General features: G+C 43.8%; 1 protein-coding gene across 2 annotated transcripts in view; it reads right to left on the bottom strand.

Moving 5' to 3' along the window:
• The window catches only part of SUGCT (succinyl-CoA:glutarate-CoA transferase), a 363,922-nt gene extending 344,397 nt beyond the window's left edge, over positions 1-19,525 (bottom strand). For both annotated transcript variants that reach the window (XM_066628034.1, XM_066628035.1), the window contains exons 1-5: positions 19,223-19,525; positions 14,842-14,893; positions 14,123-14,196; positions 6,633-6,718; positions 4,162-4,212 (exon numbers count right to left, since the gene is read on the bottom strand). In XM_066628034.1, coding sequence (XP_066484131.1) covers positions 4,162-4,212; positions 6,633-6,718; positions 14,123-14,196; positions 14,842-14,893; positions 19,223-19,385 — 426 coding nt within the window. In that variant the 5' untranslated portion in view covers positions 19,386-19,525. The remainder of the gene's footprint in view (positions 1-4,161; positions 4,213-6,632; positions 6,719-14,122; positions 14,197-14,841; positions 14,894-19,222) is intronic.
• Positions 19,526-20,809: the final 1,284 nt, after the last annotated feature.

Below are 20,809 nucleotides of genomic sequence, written 5' to 3'. Positions count from 1 at the left end.
GTATATAAAGATATGAACCCCACAGCCTTGATTTTTCATTAGACCTGCTATTGTTCACAGCTCTGACTCTGCTATTTTCACCTGGCTGTGCCTGCTTTGGCATCTGAAATAGTCACATCCACCACAAATGCCTTGCAGGAGAGGGGCTTTACTTTCTAGATGCAAGGGAGGGCACCAGGATGCAGTTCTCTTGTTATCTGGTGTGCTCCATGGGGCATTTGGTGGGCCGCTGTGAGATATAGGAAGCTGGACTAGATGGGCCTATGGCCTGATGCAGTGGGGCTGTTCTTATGTTCCTACCTTCACTTCCCTGGGAAGGCCATTCTTCCTGTTTCCCGACTCCCAAATACATTCTCCCTTCTGCATTCATATATGCACAAACATATTAATGTCGGATTTTGTCCAGAAGTGACCTGTTTTAGATTATTTTAAATTGGTCAAGGAATCTTGCTTTCTGAAAATATCAGGTATCTGGCTGATTAGTATGGATACTCTGCAACCGGTTTCTGTAAACTGGTGTCATCGTATCAGCAATCACAACCATTATTGCTATAGTCTAGCTTGTGGATTGTTTAGTTACATTTAAGAATTTTTTTTAAGGCAGAAGAGCCAAAAAACATTCAGATGGAAACTTAAACGCTAACAGCAAAGCACACATCTTATGATTGTCTTAGGTCCAAATCCTAACCAACTTTCCCACACTGACATAGCTGTGCTAATGGGGCATGTGCTTCATCCTGCAGTTGGGTGGCAGTCACAGAGGCCTCCTTGAGGTAAGGGAATACTTTTTCCCTTACCTCAGGACTGCACTGCCCTTACCTCAGTGCTAGAAAGTTGATTAGGATTGTGCCCTTCGTTTCAGAAAGAAAAACAGATAACATCCACACTTGTTTCACATAGCCAAATAACATTTCCATTATGTCACTTATGCCTGAAGCTGAGAAGACAGTACAGATAACTGAAATTTAGATTTGGGCTCAGATTCAGCCCAAAGGCTGCTGAATCTGAGCACTCTCTCTCCCCCTCCGCTTATAAATATTTATGATTTTCTACCGACAATCAAAAAACATGGACATTTGCCTTCCAGCTCACATAGGCTACTGATCAGTCTAGTTACTACCAGCCTTTGCTTCTGGTTGAGGTTGTAGTTCTTTATTTTTAACAGCCCAATCCTGAGCTGCCCAGAGCAGCGGAACCCAGCGGCTCTACAAAGGGCTCCCGCCGGATCCAGAGCCTCCCGCACTACCGCAGCAGGCTCCTCAGGAGAAGGGGATGTTCGTCCCCTTCCCCCGAGTAAGGGAAGCAGTTCCGCAATGAAACTACTCACTTTAGCGGCGACTGTTTGGTCACCACTAAAGTGAAGGCGCTTTTGTAGGGTAAGAAGCCCTGCCCGAGTGCCCTGTATCCTACGGAGCTCGGCTCCGTGAACCCGCCTCTCCCCCACCCCCGGGAACACCCCCGACCATGCCTCCTCCCTCCCCGGAACGCCTCCCTCATGCCCCCGGGAACATCCCCATTCCCTGTTCTGCAGCCCAGTGGTCGCAGGCACCGCCAAGCTGTGGAACGCGGGCACCCGCCGGGCGGTGACTCAGCGCCGGTCAGAGCTGAGCCACCTCCACTGAGAGCCCAGCGGTAAGCCCCACGAACTGCCCATGATGTGCGGCGCAGACCACAGGATTGGGCGTTATTTAACAGCTTAGTGAGATAGGAAACCCTCATTTGTGCAAGCCAAATGAAACATAATCCAGTTTCCTGATGAATTCTAGTTCAACAATTTCATGCTGGTGTCTCCCTTTGCAATTCCTTTATGGTAAAACAGTGATTCTTGGGTGAGCACTGGAGTATTCTGGGTTACCAAAATTTTCACTCACTGATTTCTGAATGTTGCAATGTGTATTTATCAGTTGTGTGACCTTGTTTTTTTTTACACAGATATATACCTACTTGTCACATGTAGATAGCAAAAAGACCCTATTGGCAGGTGATAGCATATATCACATAACTTTTATGTAGGAATATACTGATTTGATTTAGGAAGTTATCTAATTAACACCTGAAAAATGTTGATTAAATCAGTGCTTTAAATTGGTCTCTCTTTACTAGAAGATTTAAATAAATCCACCATGTTGGAACATTTACAATGAGTTGACCACTAAAATATTTGACTCGGGAAAATGGATCCCATTTGGATTATTTCAGCTGTATCTATACTGAAGAACAACTTGAGTATCTTTTGATGCTGGTAGAAAAATGATTGTCCATTGGGGCTTGTTTGGCTCTCTCCTCCTTCTGTCAGACTAGCAGCCAAGATGAATCAACAACAGATAAATATTCTTATGTGACAAGGTTCTGAAGCCTCCTTAATAATTTCAAATAAAAATGGAGGAAAAAATTCCCATTATTCAAACAGTCTATAGATAAAAAAGAGGAGGACAAAAAAGGTCTTTTTTCTGCTGCTTCTGAACTATTTTCTTTTCAGCATTAATGCATGCCATAAGCATTTTGTAATCCCTACCAGAGCAACAAAAAAAGAAAGAAACAATCAGTTCTGTTTTCTTTGTTTCTAGTTTTCCGCCTTTTTGGTCATTGAGTAGACGCTCCAAAACAATCATTCTTATTTAGCAAATGAAGCAATGTTGGATTTGTCTGTAAACCTAATATTATATTGGCTCTGACATCAAGCAACTAAACTGATACAAAAAATACCACATGTCATTCTGAAACATATAGATTGGCTGTAATATATTGCTGGCCAAAGCAACAAAATAGATTTTTAAAAAAACACCCCATACTGCTTAATAACAACCATATACTAGTATAAATGAACCAGTACAGGGAAGAGGGCTTCTAAAGGAGACTGAGGGCACCTTCTTAATCATAATTTATTAGTGCATCATAGATTGATAAATATAGGCCATTTGTAAAGGGATGCAGCCCATTACCTGAGTTCCTGGCATTTATGCTGCTGTCAATTCAGCAAAAAAGAAATTTTTTTTTGTTTCACATCAAAAAATTTCTCCCTTTCATATCACAAGGATCCTATCCCTGGAGGAAAAACCTATTGTAAAAAAGTGAACTGTAATGCATACCGCCCAACTGGTCTACAGAAAAAAACAAAACACCACCATCCCATCTCCATCCCACAACATATTACTCTTATAAAGGCACATCTGAAAGAAAGAAAAGTAAAATGGGGGGGGGGGGAACTATATATAAAATAGTATATTTACACATGGCCCTGCTTAGGAAATCAGTCACACTTTCTTGTTAAAACCATAGTTACGATAGAAACCATAATAAAACATAAATGCAATTAATTCTGAAAGAATTTTGAGAACATCAGCAAGTTTAATAATATAACCCATCTCATTCCTTATCATGACACTGATAGGAAGCATTTAGCTCAGTTGCACCAATTGCAAAAATAGATTATTAGAACATTGCACCACTATGAATAATAGCAAGCAAAACTTCTGTATTCTGATGTAAATAAGCAGTAAACTGTAGTTAAAATGTGAACCAAGGACTTTGTACTGTTTTGTACTGTAGGACTACTGAACTCTTAAGAAAGGAAAGTTTCAGAATTTGTACATTAACCATTTTCAGACAGCCACACTTCACTTTTTAAGGGAGAAAAATGAACAGAAATTGAAGTTATGACACTTTCCACTCAAGTGAGTGAGGGCCCAATCCTATCCAATTTTCCAGGGCTGGTGCAGCTGTGCCAATGGAGCATTCACTGCATCCTGTGGTGGGGAGGCAGTCATAGAGACCTCCTCAAGGTATGGCAACATTGGTTCCCTTACCTCAGGGCTGTACTGTGGCTCCACCAGTGCTGGAAAGTTGGATAGGATTGCACCGTGAGGCAGATGGAAAAACATGGTTAGAATGCTGAGTAACTGTTTAGTAATTATTACACTATCCACATGAAACACATTTTGTCTGGGGGAAAAAACAACAAAGAATCTTGCAGCACTGTAACCCAATTTTGCCCAGCCCACAGGTGTACACAATTGGTCCCTCTTCCATATATGCAACATTGGGCAGAAATGTCTTAAAGACTACCCAATTTATTTCAGTCTAGGTTTTCATGGACAGTAGACCACTTCATCTCCTAATCTACAAACAGCATATATTAATCAATTATTTGTAGGTCCATACCTCTTTAAGTATCTTTGCTCCTTTAGGGTTCTTCATATTAATAGCAATGCTCTAGTAAGAAAAGAAAAACAAAAAGACATGCAGTACTCTTAATAAGACATTAACGATTTCCATTGTATTTTGTAGCTGTTACTGCTAAAAAAAATAGTAACACACACACACATACAATTTTTGCCCTTGTTGAAGGAATTATCAGTTTCATGGCATCAGAAGTCAGTCAGATGGGACACTGGGTGAGGGCACATGCTTATAAGACAACACACCTGGCCAGGCAGATCCCCAGCTTCACAGTACCAGTACAATGGCAGCCCAGCCTGATAGTTGCAGGCCAAAGTTAATGGGGACCAAGACTTGGGAATCAGTTGCTTGGCAATGACATCATCGACAAGTGAATTGGGGAGCTGGAAAGCTGCTGTTCAGTCACCACAGACACTCCCAGCTGGGGGGAAGGCAGGGGGGATTGGAAAGGGCTGTGAGAATGTGGAGAAATGGGGGATAAAAGGAGAGAGATGTGGTGGGAAATAGCCAGAGAGATGGGGGAGATAAAGGTGGAAAGCAGTAAGAGTGGCAGCAGAGAGGAAAAGGAGGGACAGGTGGCAGGAAGCAGCAAGAGCAGCAGTGGCACCGAAAAGGAGAGGGGCAAAGTGGAAAGCCTTAGGAGCAGCAGTGGAGCAGGAAGAGAAAGATGCAAAGTGGGAAGATGCAGGAAGAGAAAGATGCAGAGAGTGGCAATGGAAAGGAAAGAGAAACAAAATGGAAAGCTGTAGGAGTGCCAGCAAAAAGTGTGGAGCAAGAGACTCAAGTGAAGGTGGAGAGAAAATTGGCAGATAGGAAAAGGAAAGAGAGCTGAGAGAACAGAATGGAAGGTAACAGAGGGCAAAAAGAAACGTAGAATCAAAGAGCAGTTAGAGATAAGGAGAAGGACTGAGAGAAAAGAAGACAGGAGGGAAGACCAGCACAAGGGGACTGTGTACCACAAATTGTGGCCATGAGAAGCAACTGTTACCCTGCACATGCCCAATCTCGTCTGATCTCGGAAGCTAAGCAGGGTCAGGCCTGGTCAGTACTTGGATGGGAGACCTCTTGGGAATACCAGGTGCTGTAGGCTTGTACCACAGTCTTTCGAGACTGAAGGTTGCCAACCATTAACCGAACTGACAGGGAGATGTAAATGGCTGATAGGGAGCCAGGAGCAGTGGACAGCAATGGAGGAGTGAATCCCTCTAACACTACCAAAATAAGGTGCAAAAAGTAAACTAGCTGGACGTAGGGGCTTCCATTACTGAAGAAATACAGGTATGCATCGCTTAACAACCTTCCATTTAACAACAGACCATATATATGACAGATGTCAAAGCACAACAAAGAGGCTCTTAATGAGGCAATCAAGTCTCCTGTAAACTGCAGCAGAGTGACTGTTTACATAGCAAAGAGGCTATTAATGCAAAGAAGAGGTAATCAGTCTGCAGGAGCCTGTGCAGCCAGAGGGTGCCTGTTTACACAGCAAAGGCACTAGATTGGGCTGAATGTTCGATCAACCACCTAATCGCATAACAACAGGGATCAGAGAACATAGGTTAAGTGAAACACACCTGCAATCCACAGTAAAACCTGTTATGGATGGCACTGGGGGCATTCTTAATCTATAGCTAACAGTAATGTCCTTCTCTGACCCTTACAATGTGGACCTTCCCTTGTGAGAGGAGGCGGAAGGAAGGGTAGGGGTGCCACAGTGGTAGCACCCAATACAATAAACAGAGGGTTCATGGGAGGGGTCCCCTACAGAGCTTTGCCCTATGGCTACAACAACTTGGTACCAACACTGGCTGCATCCAACAATTGACTTCTGTTATTCTTGCTGGCATCCTTCAGTCTCAGAAGACTATGGTGTCACGCTCTGAATGGTGGTTCTGGAACAGAGTGTCCTCTCCAGTGCGCGAAGCCTGGGTAAAGTAGGTATGGAGGATAGGCTGTTACCCATGCAGCAAATCCCCCCTCTCCACGTCGCTGAAATGGTCCAATGGAAAGGCAGAGGCCAATACGGTTGGTTCCAGCGGCGTCGCAGGAGTTGCCAGAACGTGACTGTGTTCAGCCATGAACTGCCTCAGGGACTCCGGCTCCTGATTTTGCCTCGAGGTTGACTCCTGAAGCCTTTTCCATAACTGGATGTAGCCACAAGGCAGTGGAGGTTTGGGATCAGAGTTTTCCTTCTCTCAGATGAGCTGCCTTCCCAGGCTGGCGAGTCCCATCTACCCGGTGGCTGTTTAGTCGCCTCTTACGACAAGTACAGCCAAACTGAGGGCCTATTCTTAACCCCCAGCCCCCAGGGGAATAGTTCTGTTATTAACTATGCTTTATCTACACTTCATAGATACATTTCAGAAATTAACATGCATAAGAAAAACTTTTTAAACCAAATGCAAAACATTTAAACCAAATGCAATTTAACAGCAATAGCAGAATGTACTTACCTTTTTATTTCTGTTTACACTGAGAAAATAAACACTTTCCTTTCCAATGAAAGGTGGTCCCCAGGATCTTGTATCATCCCCAGATCCTGGAAATAGTAACAACCTCTGTTAGAGTGCAAAATCACCCCCCCCCCCAAAAAAGAAAAGTTCCATGTTTTTATCACAAGTTCACCTTCAAACATCTTGATCACCCATTAAACTTTCTCCTTTACTACTGAAAACTCACAAAACCTAAACAGAGACATACTTTAAGCAAAATAAAAGTGTTCCTTCACTCCTACACATCAGCACAGATAAGTGTGGCTCTGCCCCCTGGGAGGAAGCTGCTTGAACCATTCACTAATGAGGCTATACTATATCTTCAAAACTAGACGTGATAGGGCAAAACGGATGCCATTTTTGAAATCAGCACCCCAAATATACCCAGGAATTGGTGTAACGTTTAAGGAAGCAAAATGTGTGTTGGCCTGTGTATTCAAAGATAGTGATGTTAAACAGCAAGATGTTAGAATTATCCAAGACACATAACAGAAGCTTAATCAAGATTCATGGCAAGATGTAGCAAGGACTGAGAACAAAAGATTAAATTCTTCATATTGGTATTTCAAAATATGTCTTTGAATATTTGTTATTCTCAAGAGGTTTAGAAACTAGTTGAACAGTGACAGCTGTCCTACTTACAACCTTTAAAATAAATGTCCTAAGCTATTTTTTTAAACCTTTAAAATGGCATTTCTACAAAAAAATACTTCAAAAAGTAAGATGAGTACTAGCAATACATAGTAAGAAAAACTATAACTAGAATATTAAAGAAACAACTTAGTAGCATGGACTTATTTCTTTCTATAATGTTACATAAATTATCTCATTACTGAATCTCTGGTTGCTTTAGTACAGCAAATTGTACCACAAATTGTGGCCATGAAGTCTTGGGAAAAATATCTCCATACATGCATACTTTTTCTTATAAGGCATATTTTTTCTACTAAAACAAATATTATCCAGGGAAAACACCTGCATTCCCCTCGAAATTATATGTAACATGTTATGGTATACGAACACATTTTTAAATCAAATTCAGTATATATGCTCCAATTTACACTCTATCATGCATCAAGCAGGGGCTTGGATGAGATGGTCTCTCCAACTCTGATTCTTTAGCAAACACAGCCATGAAGATGACATAAACTGGTGGTAATGAGGACCACGGCATTTTGCTGAAAATGCCACATTTTGCTTTGTTTTTTCATCTATCTAGAATCTGGACTTCCTTGGAATTGTTGGGAGAAAGATAAGACTTTCTCTTTTTGTTCCGACAGTCTTTAGTTAACATACAGTACAGTATTAATGTAGTTCAGCAATCTGCCTACTTATTCCTGAGCATAAAAAAAGTCATGCAACTTTTTGATATCAAAGACTGTAGCTGTAGCTGCCCACACTGTACTATGATGCTCTTTTATCAACATAAATGGGACTTGCTGCTGAAGCAAACGAAGCTAAAAAGGCCAAGGCCTACCTAATACTCACATGCACACACATCCCCCAACCTGGGTGTGCAGACTATTGTGGTTACACATATTTAACATTTTTAGTATTGTTTTAATTTAACTATCTGTTTTTACTCAGTAAGCCACCTTAAGTGCCTTGAGTGCAAGAGAAAGGTGGTATATAAATTCTTCAAGTAAGTAAATGAATACCCTCAAGGCATTCTCTTTATCTTCACACATTCAAAGGCACATTCACCTGGCACTGAAAGAAGATGCAAGACCTAAGCCCTGGTGCAGATTAATCCAATAAGTCACAGCAGAGCATGAACAAATTCCATAATATTCAGAAACCGGTACCACTGCCTCTAAATATAAAAAATGGAACCCTAGAAAATGTTGCTGCTTAGATCTAGAAGTCATGACACCTGAAAAAAATTAAATTTGACTTTCTTTTGCTTGCCTCCATTTTTCTGATTCTTCCATTGATAGTCATTACACACCAAGGTCACTCTCTTCAGCCATGAAAGCTAGATAGTCACGTTTTTATTGAAAACTGAAATTCTCAAGATTTGAGACTCAGGAAGATAAATTCTCAGTCTGTCTTGAATAATATAGTCAAGAATAAATATGAAGATTACTTGGACAGACAACTGGATGCTTAGATTTTTAACTGACCCTGGTTAAAAATAGAGAAAAACAATAGATTTGTGCAATTAAGCCCCAGCATACCAGTAATTCTTTTACACAACATTGCAGCAATCTTAGTACCTAGAACAGGGGTGCTCAATAGGTGGATCGCGATCTACCGGTAGATCGCGAGGCAAAATGAGTAGATCGCGGAGTGCCGACCCCCCCCTTCAGGTGCCTCTGGGAGGAAACGCCGGGAGTAAGGCCCATTGTACTCAATGGGGCTTACTCCCAGGTAATTGTGGCTAGGATTGCAGCCTCACAGCCTAATCCTAGGCATGTCTACTCAGGAGTAAGTCCTGTTATACTCAGTGGGGCTCAAGGTACACCAACATACATTGTACACATAAATGTTATATGTTATGATGGCGCGAACATTGTAAAAAAAAACTCTGGTAGATCTCCGGGCCTTGCTGGGTTTCAAAGTAGCTCTCAAGCCAAAAAAGTGTGAGCACCCCTGATCTAGAATTTCAATATACAATAGGATAGTGGTGCTCAAACTGTTGGGTTGTGACCCACCATTGAAACTTTAAAGGATCACATTCCCCTTAATGGGAGTGACACAGAAATGGGTGACCTGATGGCGCCGCAGCAATCATGGTACCGCGGGCACCCAGAAGCATTTTAATATATCTGGTGGAACTGTGCAGCCTCCTGGAGGGTCCTGGAGGTTTGCAGCCCCCTCCATGTGCCTCCCTGCCACAGCAGTGTGCTCCCATTTCCGTTTTGCAGTCAGAACTCTGGAGCTCGGAGTTTCTGAAACCAGAAGTGGATTCTGACTGCAGATCAAAGCTCACTGCTGAAGAGGGGAGGCTCGGGGAGGGAGTTGCAAGCCTTCAAGACCCTTTGGGAGCCTGCACAGTCCCCCCATACGTTAAAATGCTCCTGGGTGCCCGTGGCACCATGACTGCTGCAGTGCTGTCTGGACACTCCCCCCATCTCAGTCCCCACCCCCATCAAGACTACTTACAAGTGCTTCTCCTGGAGAGTTTGAGAAACACTACAATAGGGAGATGGTGAACAAAATTCATTTAGAAGACAGATACTACAAAAGGTTTTGTTTAATCAGTGCATGAAGTCTGGAAGTTGACTAACCTTTTTAATAATGTAGATAAAATGTTCGGTTGTTGGCAACCTTCAGTCTCGAAAGACTATGGTATCGCGCTCTGAAAGGTGGTTCTGGAACAGCGTCTAGTGTGGCTGAAAAGGCCAATTCGGGAGTGACAATCCCTCCCACACTGGGAGCAAGTGCAGACTGTCCCTGGTCTGTCTCCCTGGCTATGGGCCTTCCCTCTTTGCCTCTTAGCCTCAGACTGTTGGCCAAGTGTCTCTTCAAACTGGGAAAGGCCATGCGGGCCACTCAGAGGCCAGGGTTTCCCACTTGTTGAGGTACATCCCTAAGGCCTTCAGATCCCTCTTGCAGATGTCCTTGTATCACAGCTGTGGTCTACCTGTAGGGCGCTTTCCTTGCACGAGTTCTCCATAGAGGAGATCCTTTGGGATCCGGCCATCATCCATTCTCACGACATGACCGAGCCAACGCAGGCGTCTCTGTTTCAGCAGTGCATACATGCTAGGGATTCCAGCACGTTCCAGGACTGTGTTGTTTGGAACTTTGTCCTGCTGAGTGATGCCGAGAATGCGTCGGAGGCAGCGCATGTGGAAAGCGTTTAGTTTCCTCTCCTGTTCAGTAGTATAAGCTATATGTTCAGTAAAGCTAAATGTTCAGTAGTATAAGCATTTTTAACAATCATAGCTTGGTGTCCAACTGACACTCTCGTCACCAGCTGTGGGTGGAAAAGAGCTGCAAGATAGTGTAGCAGCTACACTGTACCTCTTTCCCTTGACACTGCCAACAGTAAGAAAGGCTTCCTGCTTCGGTGCCTTTAAAATCAGTTTGATCTACAGGCAATTGCAAGTGTTTATCTCTGTGCCTAAAAGAATATTTATTGACAGTACCACACTTAGTCTCAGTTTGGGCAGTGAGGGCCCTATCCAATTTTCCAGTGCCAATGTAGCTGTGCTAATGGGGTGTGTGCTGCATCCTGTGGTGGGGAGGCAGTCACAAAGACCTCCTCAAGGTATGGAAGCATCTGTTCCCTTACCTTGGGACTGCATTGTGGTGGCACCAGTGCTAGAAAATTCGATAGGATTGCACTCTGAATAAGGTGTCAGAACTGATCTACAGATTCAAGATATCACAAGATAATAGGCATCCATTAATTGTACAGTTTGACCTTGGTATCTGTGGGTCTGGCATCCAGAATTTTAATGCCCCATGGGTGCTGGGGTCCACTTTAAAAGCACTGTAAAAACAAAGCGCCAAAATTGCTTTCACCTTTGAGAGGTCAAACCGCACTGTTTCTCAGCCTCCAGCACCATTTTTAGGCTTCTAAAACCCACTTCCAGTTTCATGGAGGTTCCTGGCCCCTCCCAGGGTTGTCCCAGAATGTATCACAATGCATTTGACTGCGTGAAAGGGGGGAAAGCAATTCTGGCACTTTTTTGTTTGCTTGTTTTTACAATTTTTAATTGTAGAAGTGTAGAATTGTAGATTTTAGGTTACCTCAGAATGCCAGGTGCAAGGGATGGCACCAGGATGCACATCTCTTATTGTCTTGTGTGCCCCCTGAGGCATTTGGTGGGCCACTGTGAGATACAGGAAGGTGGGCTAGATGGGCCTATGGCCTGGTCCAGTGGGGTTATTCTTATGTTCTTACAATGCTTTTAAAGTGAACCTGGCATTCACAGTGGACTCCTGTATCTGTGGATACCAAGTTCGCACCTGTACCACTATATCTGCATGCCTCCCCACAGACAAAAGAAATCTCCCTGCACAAAGAATACTAGCAAGACAGGGTGAAAGCTAGGGTAGAGACCTGCAATCTGATAAGTGAGCTTTCCAGAGGATAGAGGCTTGTGATGTGGTGAAACATTCAAATGTGACTATTTCACTCTAAAAAGATAGTCCCAGGAGGCACATACTGTACTAGTTTTGCTTTTTTTAACCTATAGGACAGACTTCAGATCATTACTAAGAGGTACGGATTCAAGTCCCACCTGTGCCACAGGCTGAAATAAATAGTAATTTATATTTGGACATGTTACACACGAATTCTCCTGGAGTAAGCCGAGTTACATATGGATATATATAAGTGCCCACAGTGAGCAGTTAGACATCTGGAACACCAATAACTTACATATGTGCAATTAACATGCAGGAGCAAGAGACTTCACTAAAGACAGATGTGAAAACAGGTGGTAGACTTTCTTTCCAAAGGTCACAAAAGTGTTTCTGAAATATTATCTTGCCTGAACCAGGAAACGAATGAAGAAAATGCTTCTGGTACAATAAAACAAACCTAACAGCTCTTAAGATCTAATAAGATAACAACAGCAACATCATTTATCCATAACATAATCAATAGTCTGTAGACCATAAAAACTTATAAATTAGAAGTCTTGATGGTGTTAAAGCTCTCTCTTGTTTTTCTACAACAGGCAAACACAGCTACACCTCTGGAAATAGTTTAGCTACATATCTCTAAACCAATTTATCATTTCCAGCTAGTTTTGGATTTATAATTATTTCAGTCAGGTCAGCAGAGCAATGCGTGGCTGCGAACATCTAAATTATTTATCTGACATATGTGTATTGGGCATGCACTGTACGACATACCTTGAAGTTTAAACTTTATCCAAAGTGAATAAATCAATAACCTCCCCTTAAGACACAAAACCGATAAGGTGATACTTATATGCACACAACTTCTTGAGAAGTAGGAATGTGCAACTTTTTGAGTTGCATCAAAGTTTTTCAAAAGAGAGAAGACCAAGTTTAGTATCAGTTATGTAAACAGCGATGTCATATTCAATTTATTACACTGTATCTTTTTTGTGTTACCCTTTTTCCAAATACCTCAAGATGTCATGCACATTGCATCTTAGCTTTTTCTTTTATCCTCAAAACATCTCTGTGAGGTAGGCTATGCCGAGCGATGGTGACTGCCCCAACATCACCCAGGAAACACTAGATGAAGAGACATTTGAGCTCTCACCACATTTGTTCTCTACCATCAATTCAAGTGAATGGCAGGAATATTCCTAAAGTTTTTAACCACTTGCTAACAAAGTAGTACTGTATTTGTTTGAAGTCATAAGCAGCTTTGAGCTTAAGAGAAGTAGGACAAACAGGTTTTTTGTAAACAATAAAACAAAATATTTGTGATAAGACCAGTGCTTTCCTTAAGAAACTGAAAGAAAAACACTTGCATATACAATTATATGTATTCTTATTTAACTGTGGCTAGGCTCTCAGGTTGCTTAATGTAGGGTTTCGCATATCTTAAAAGCATTATTAAAACACCCTCACCTCTCTGTGAAATAAATGATACTGACCACAATCAGAAAAGTTAAGCATACGCAAATTTAGTGAGTTGCATATGCCTAATGTGCTGCTACACAAAGTGCAATCTAAAATGCGCTTCATTTGCACGAAGGAAGATGGATCATTTTCATTGATTTCCCTTTGTCTACACATTGTTTCCACCCAAATTGGCTCCTGAGCGAGATGGCACATGGCACAGGTGGATTCAGCAGGAAGTGGGGGGGGGGGATAGGAGGAAATAATCCCCCCCCAAAGACTTCTTACTGGAAAACCACTTTAGGATACATCTCCATTGAAATTCATTGTCTTAAACTCTGATTGTGGCCATTTACAGCTCAATCCTAACTTGCATAGGAACAGGCAGGCCGGCAGGCTTGCAATGAAACAGGTAAGCCAGTAGGCCTGCGCTGTATCCAGTGCAAGTTTGGAGCTGGCTGTGGCTTTACCTGAGGCAAGGGGAAATAATTCTCCTTACCCCAGGTAGAACTGCAACGGGCCCAATGGGTCTATTTGGATCTGCACCACCTAAATTGGTGGGGCAAATCCAAGCAGCCCAGAGCTGCCCTGGGCTGTGCTGCATCCTTGCCCCTCCTTCTGCTCCCCACCTGCCCGCCCTCCCTCACCCCAAAACACCTCCTCCCCCCCTCCCCAAGCCCCCCCCCCTGCACTGAACTAGAAAGGCCAGCGCAAACTTACCAAGTTCAGGGTCCGTGTCAGTATGGGGAGGCCAGCACATGACCTTGTATCAGCCTCCCTGACACACAAGTCAGTGGAAATGTGCTTTATGGCACATTTGCAACAGTCCCAGACCAGCGCAAGGGATTTGGCCCAGGCCAAGGGCACCTTAGAATTGCATCCTTAGCGTGTTTGTTTCTTTGAGAGAAACATGGCAATTCCAAGAAGACATACAAAAGCACAAAATTAAGTACCTGGTTTTTCCACTTTAATGACTTCAGCTCCAAGGTCTCCCAGATTCATTGTGGCAAACGGTCCTGCCAGTACCCTGCAATGTTAAATAATGACAATTGTTTCAGCCTAGTTTTTTTTATAACCTGAGATGCCAATCCTGTGCTTGGCGGCACAGCTCCATGCCACCAAGCACTATCGCAAACGTGCCGTAAGGCATGTGCGGTAAGGCATGTGCGGTAAGGCAGTGCCAGCCTCACTGCTCCCGCTGGTGCTGGACTAGCGCGGGGCGGTCACCCAGCTTCCACAGCTCGGCGGTCTCCCGGACCACTGAGCTGCAGCACAGTAGGCGGGGGCGTTCCGGGGAGGGGGGCGGAGAGATGGTGGGGAGGAGGCGTGATGGGGAGGTGTGACTTGGGAAGGGTGGCGGGCTAGAGGCGTGCCTGGGGGAGGGATGGGAGGCAGGTTCGCGGAGGGCTGCGCGCCCTACACGAGTGCCTTTACCTTACCGCCGATCAAAAGGTAAAGTGAGTAGCCCCATTGCGGGGCTGCTTACTTTACTTGTGGGAAGGGGACAAAAGTCCCCTTCTCGCGAGATGCCTCCCGCGGTAGCTCAGGAGGCGCAGGATCCAGCGGCAGCCCTTCTCGGTGCCCACCAAGCCTAGGTGCCCCGGGCAGCTCAGGATTGGGCTGCCCGAAGCTTTAAAATTTGATCTGAACCACAGACAGAAGAAACACAAACCTTGTTAGATCAAGAATCCTTACACCATCCAGTGGCTTAACATTCTCAGCCCCTGGTTGTAAATCAGAAAAAACAGCATTATATTCATCAACCTACTATAAAATTGACTTTTAACTGTAGAAGGTTCTATGTCACATGGTCTGTTTCACCATGCCTAACTGCAGAACACACAGAGAGTTTTCTGAACAGATGGGACAGATAGGGAGGGGGAACTATATCAAGGATTACTTCTAAAAAGCCTTGTCAGTAAAATATAGTATAATTCAGTGGTTCCCAAACTTTGTCACATTAGGACCCACGCTTTACCAACCAATCAAGCCTCAGTGGTTATAAAGTTATTTGGCCACAGTGCTCCTACTAAGTAGCAGATTGTTTAACCTTGATGCACATAGTCTAATCTTATTATCTAGTCTAGACACAGTTTAGTCTAATTGTCATTTCATGACCCACCCAAAATTGGGTCAGGACTCACTAGTGGGCCACTGACCCACAGTTTGGGAACCACTGGTATAATTGTTTCTTAAGCGAGTTATATTGCTGTCCTCCTTTGAACAAAGATTCTTTTCAACATTTCTGTTATCCTTTGGAAGGATGTTTTTGTTACTGGGATTAATATAACCTCTGACAGGCTCTACTTCGCATAAACACTTAGCTGCTCACAAACATTACTGAGGGGTAGCAAAACTGCTTTTCTGCCAAAACTAATAGTCCTAGCAGCATGCGCTGACCAAAAAAAAAGACCACCTCTAAAAAGACAAGGAAACAAAGAATAAACCTTAGTAATCTTCACTGGAATGATGGCACTAGCAAATTCTCATTCAGGGAGGTGTAAGGAGGCAGTTACCACATGAGGACAGCACTTCTGCTCAGTTACTGGAAAGGCAAAGTTGCCAGGATAGCTATGCATCTGAACACAGCAAGCTAAGGCCCCACATATTTAAATGTATCTAACATAATTATGAAGAGGCCTGACAGAAGAACATTCTTGAGAGCTGAAGCTTTCTAACCTATCATACCTCAGAAATGAGCTGAAAAAGTGTGATTGCCTCCTCCTGCCACCTCTGAGAATGGAAATGTACACTTAAGCAAAATTTCCTTTTCTCCCAAGGTGGAAGGGGAAGGCAGTGGTTACATCTGAAATGTACAAAGGCAGTGTCTGTTATAAGGAAGGTCTCCTCACCAGAAACAACATGGGGATAACTCTCTGTCACATCCAGCTATTTCAGCCAAGTGAAGAATAAATATAAAGAATCATTATAAAGAATCATTTTATCTCCACTGTCCACTTGTTAGCCATATTAACATGGCTAACAAATGGACAGCAGTCCCTAGAGGGGCAGCATGTCATAATAACTGACAAATTAGGAATAGGTACTTCACTCAGGGTGCAATCCTAACCCCCAAGCAGCTCTGAGGTAAGGGAACAAACATTCCCTAACTTTGAGGTGTCCTCTGTAAGTGACACCCAACTGCAGGATGCAGCACATGCCCCATTGGCACCGCTATGCCAGTGCTGGAAAGTACTGACATAAGGGGTTAGGATTGCGCCCTAAAGCATGTGGAAATGGAAGATTTGGGGCACAAGCCTTCCCCAAGAGGCAGACATAATGCAAATCAAAATCACTCAGATCTATCCAGATAAAACTCCAAGGCTGTAAAAGCACTCCATGTGCACTGTAGCATTTTGGTGCTACCTGAGGAGCAGCCTGAGATGCTGCGTTGGTGTGGCAGAAAAGCCATGGCAAGAATTAGACAACAGACACAGGTTTCAGAGAGGTTGAAAGTGCTGGAAGCAGGAGCAAGAATGAAATCAAGGGAGAAGTGAAGTGCTGTCTCCCGGCTCCTGACCTAGCTTTTTATTAGGTCTCAAAACACATGATATAAGGTTACGTAGTTGGGAAATTTCCACAAAGATGCTACCTTGCTTCATAATAGCTGCTTACTAACTAGTTCTAGCTTCACCGCAAACACATTCCTAGATAAGATTCTCCTTCCTAGCATTCTGCTGCTCACAGGCACAGAGTTCAATGACCCAACATATTTTCAAGGTTGGTTGAGTGTGCTCAACTGTGCAGGCGTGCCTGACTGTCCTTGATGCCAAATATGCTAAGACATCTTAGTGCCTGTGTATGTAAATACTACAGTGCACATTTCCTTTCTTCTTGCCAGGGATGAAGAGGATACATGGAGAAACACCTTCTTTTATCTGTATTAGTTTACTTTGGGCTTGGAGGAAGACCCACACCCTTTTGTTTTTACAGACACATAGGCCCATATCCCTGCCACAGAGCAAGAAGTGCATATATGGTGGCTGGCTTGTTTGTTCGGGGTGGTGGTGGGGAAGTAGCTGGTATAGTACTTGGCTTGTATCTGAGAAACATGGCTTCCTGGGAAGGAGGCCTGCTGCCATGCAAGACTATCTGCCACTTTTCTTTCCTGTGAAGAATTTTCTTCCCTCAAAATTCCCCCTGGGAGCTCAAACTCTGTTTCTTGTCAGCCCAGCAGGGCCAGCCTAGAAAGCACTGTAGCCCCCCCCCCCTTGGTATTCTAGCAATTTGGCCCTGCCTATAACCAAGAGAAGGTGCTGTCATATGTGAGGGCTGCCTCCCTCTTAACACCTTTGGAGAATTTACACTCAAAAATGGATCATGACTAGGTTAGAGATAGGCAGTATCTTGAATGCTGGTGGGAAAGGGCTAAAAGTAGGCCTACTGTTGAGTTGATATGTACATTTTCTCTCAGGAAACATAGCTGCTGGCAGCAGAAAGGTATTCTGGGCAGATTTATAAGTTTAACTGGAGTTTTAGCTCCTATTAGGTTTAAAAATTTAAAAACAAAACAAAACACTTGATGCATATACCCCAAATGTTTGAGAAAGAAGCACTTCTGTTTGGACAGCTGCAAGATGTTTTGAATTCTTAGTAGCTAAAGCATATAAATTTATTAATTTAATCTGTAGAGAAATGGTTAATCAATCCAAGGCTGCAGTCCTATACATACTTACCCAGGAGTAAGTCCTACTGAATTCAGCTGGGCTTACTTCTGAGTAGACATATGTAAGATTGCGCTGCAAGAGAACTGATGGAAAAAAATAGATTTAAACCAAGATCATGCATTAGTAGAAACAGCACACAAAAATGAAAAGGGGGGGGCAGCAAATCACTTATGAGAAAGGGCTGGAGCAATCACAGAATCAACAGTCTATGGGCCATAGTTACTACTTCCCTGTTGCTGTTTGCCCCACTACTTGGATTGGCAATTATACAGAAGAATGGGGGTGGCATCCATAGTTTAGTGGCGGGACAAATGTTTTAAGAGCATAAGGTCTAATCTTCAAATTCTGGTACATGAAAGATTGGGAAAGTTATCCACTCAAATTTGAGCTACTCTGATCCTGCCAAGAGTAGGCAATAATGCAGAGATCAGTGGTATGACATAGCATATCAGAGCTTCATACATTCCCATGAATGTATGGCCACGTGTGTGGAATGCACCCTTAATGAATGTCTCTGGCTACCCATATAACTGGAAGGGGGGGAAAAGGAAGTGCATTGAAAGCTCAGTGTAGATTACATGATTTTCCTGTAATAATTTATGGCTTTATAAGTCTATTCTAGCCACAAATAATATTTTAATACAACTTGTAGAGACTTCTAACTCCTTTTACCTGGAAATACTATATCACTGAGTTCAATGGGGCTGCAATCTTAAATACAGTACATATTTAAGATTTTATCTTCCCTTTTAAAACACACACACACCCTACCAGCAGACAATGAGGTCTCTTCCCAGGAAAGGGTAACAGTGTATAACCTACCACTTATTTCACATGGCTTACGTGTTTACTAAGAAGTCCTAGTGTTTCCATTGAGGCTTACTCTCAGGTAAGTGTGCATAGGATTGCAGCCTTTAAGCCCAATCCTATGCATGTCTACTCAGAAGTAAGTCTCATTACAGTCTATAGGGCTTACTCCCAGGTAAGTGTGGAGAGGATTGCAGCCTTAAAGCCCAATCCTAGGCATGTCTACTTAGAAGTAAGTCTCATTACAGTCTATAGGGCTTACTCCCAGGTAAGTGTGGAGAGAAATGCAGAGCCCAATCCTGTGCATGTCTACTCAGAAGTAAGTTTCATTACAGTCTATAGGGCTTACTCTCAGGCACGTGTAGAGAGGATTGCAGCCTTCAAGGCCAATCCTTTGCAGGTCTACTCAGTAGTAAATCTCATTACAGTCTATAGGGCTTACTCCCAGATAAGTGTGGAGAGGATTGCAGCCTTGAGTGAAGCTCCTTCTGAACTCTGAGCCTGCCTCACTGAGGGCTCTGCCCAGGGCGCATGACCCAAATGCGACTTGATTGAATTAAGAATGTTAAATGCAACTACCTGGTGGGGGGCCGCTTCCCTGCCGCAGCCCCCTGCAGCTGCCAAGGCAGGAGGGGAGTCTCGAGGGCTGGGGGCAGCGTGGGGGAAGGAAGAGAGAACCAAGGCGAGTGGGCAGAGCCGGGCACAGGCTGCTGCTCCTTCTCCCCAGCACAGCGCTCAGCATCTTTCCAGCTGCCCCCCACCACCACCTTAAGCCGATGCCCGCAGGACAGCCGTGCTACCGAGCCATCAGCATGCGAACGCACCGCAGGACTTTTGGACTCTCGGACTCAGTTCTTAGAGGGTGTCCTACGCAAGCGCTCTCAGCCCGTGGCCAAAGAGGAGTTTGCTCGTGCGCAGGCGCACGCTTTTCCGCAGCATCTTTGAAGGTGTCTCCTGCGAAGAGGGAAGTCCAGCCTCCTTCTTAGCCGGCCTTCCATCGCTTGCAGGGGCTGCTGAGCCTGTGGGCTGACTGTGCCTTAGACATAAGTGATGGTCCCCAAACTCCTAGTGCTTTCTTGATAGGGCAAAAAAACCCCATTCTTTATGTTCCACTTATCAGTTTACAGCTGCAATCCTAACCTCACTTTCCTGGGAGTAAGACCCACTGAACACACTAGGACTTACTTCTGAGTAGACCTGAGTAGACAAGCTGTAGGCTTGTGCCCTACAGCTCATAATGCTTTCTGACTAGGGGTGTTTGAAAAGGGTTTTATCTATGGCAGATTTGGGGCATGATCCTAACCAGGTCTACTCAGAAGCAAGTCCTAGTTTGTTCAGTGGGGCTTACTCTCAGGAAAGCGTGGTTAGGATTGCAGCCTTCATGATTTGGAAGGCAGAAAGAGGTGTCCTTTGGTTTGGTTTTTTATTTTATTTTTATTATAGTCCAGGTTCTCATGATTTATTTTAAATGCTTCCAAAGTGCATTTGGTAGGCGATACCAGTGATATAGTTGTCAGCAGATGCAGCCACAGTATGATTTCTCATTGGAAAAGTGATTTAGGGCACAATCCTAACCCCTTATGTCAGTGCTTTCCAGCACTGGCATAGCCCTGCTAATGGGACCTGTGCTGTGTCCTGCAGTTGGGTGTCACTCACGGAGGCCTCCTCAAAGTAAGGGAATGTTTGTTCCCTTACCTCAGAGCTGCATTGCCCTTATGTCAGTGCTGGAAAGTTGGAAACCAGCTTTTCAGCACTGACTTAGCTGCAATGCAGCCCCAAGGTATGCCCTTACCTTGAGGAGGCCCCTTTGACTGCCTCCACACTGCAGGATGCAGTGCATACCACACTGGCACAGCTATGTCAGTGCTGGAAAAGTTACTTAGGATTGTGTCCTTAATTTCTGGAAAATATCTTAAAATGCAGTGTTTTGTGTTATCAACAAAAACAAACTCCTCTGTTACCTGATTTCTTATTATGGGTGTCCTTGCTCATTACATCTTCCTTACTAGCTATGCTTCTTCTTAAACTGAGGGTTAGCTGAAGGTCTGTGTTGTTCTTTAAAGTTTGCTGTTTGTTGGCAAGGCAAAAACTTTCATGCCCTCAATACCTGCACAACAAGCAGAAGTTCACTGGTGAAACTTATCCTGTGCTCTTTGTGTCTGCAAA

Source organism: Tiliqua scincoides, chromosome 5 (genome assembly GCF_035046505.1).
Source record: "Tiliqua scincoides isolate rTilSci1 chromosome 5, rTilSci1.hap2, whole genome shotgun sequence".
NCBI classification, from domain to species: Eukaryota; Metazoa; Chordata; class Lepidosauria; order Squamata; family Scincidae; genus Tiliqua; species Tiliqua scincoides.
This window is presented reverse-complemented; position numbering and strand designations above follow the sequence as displayed.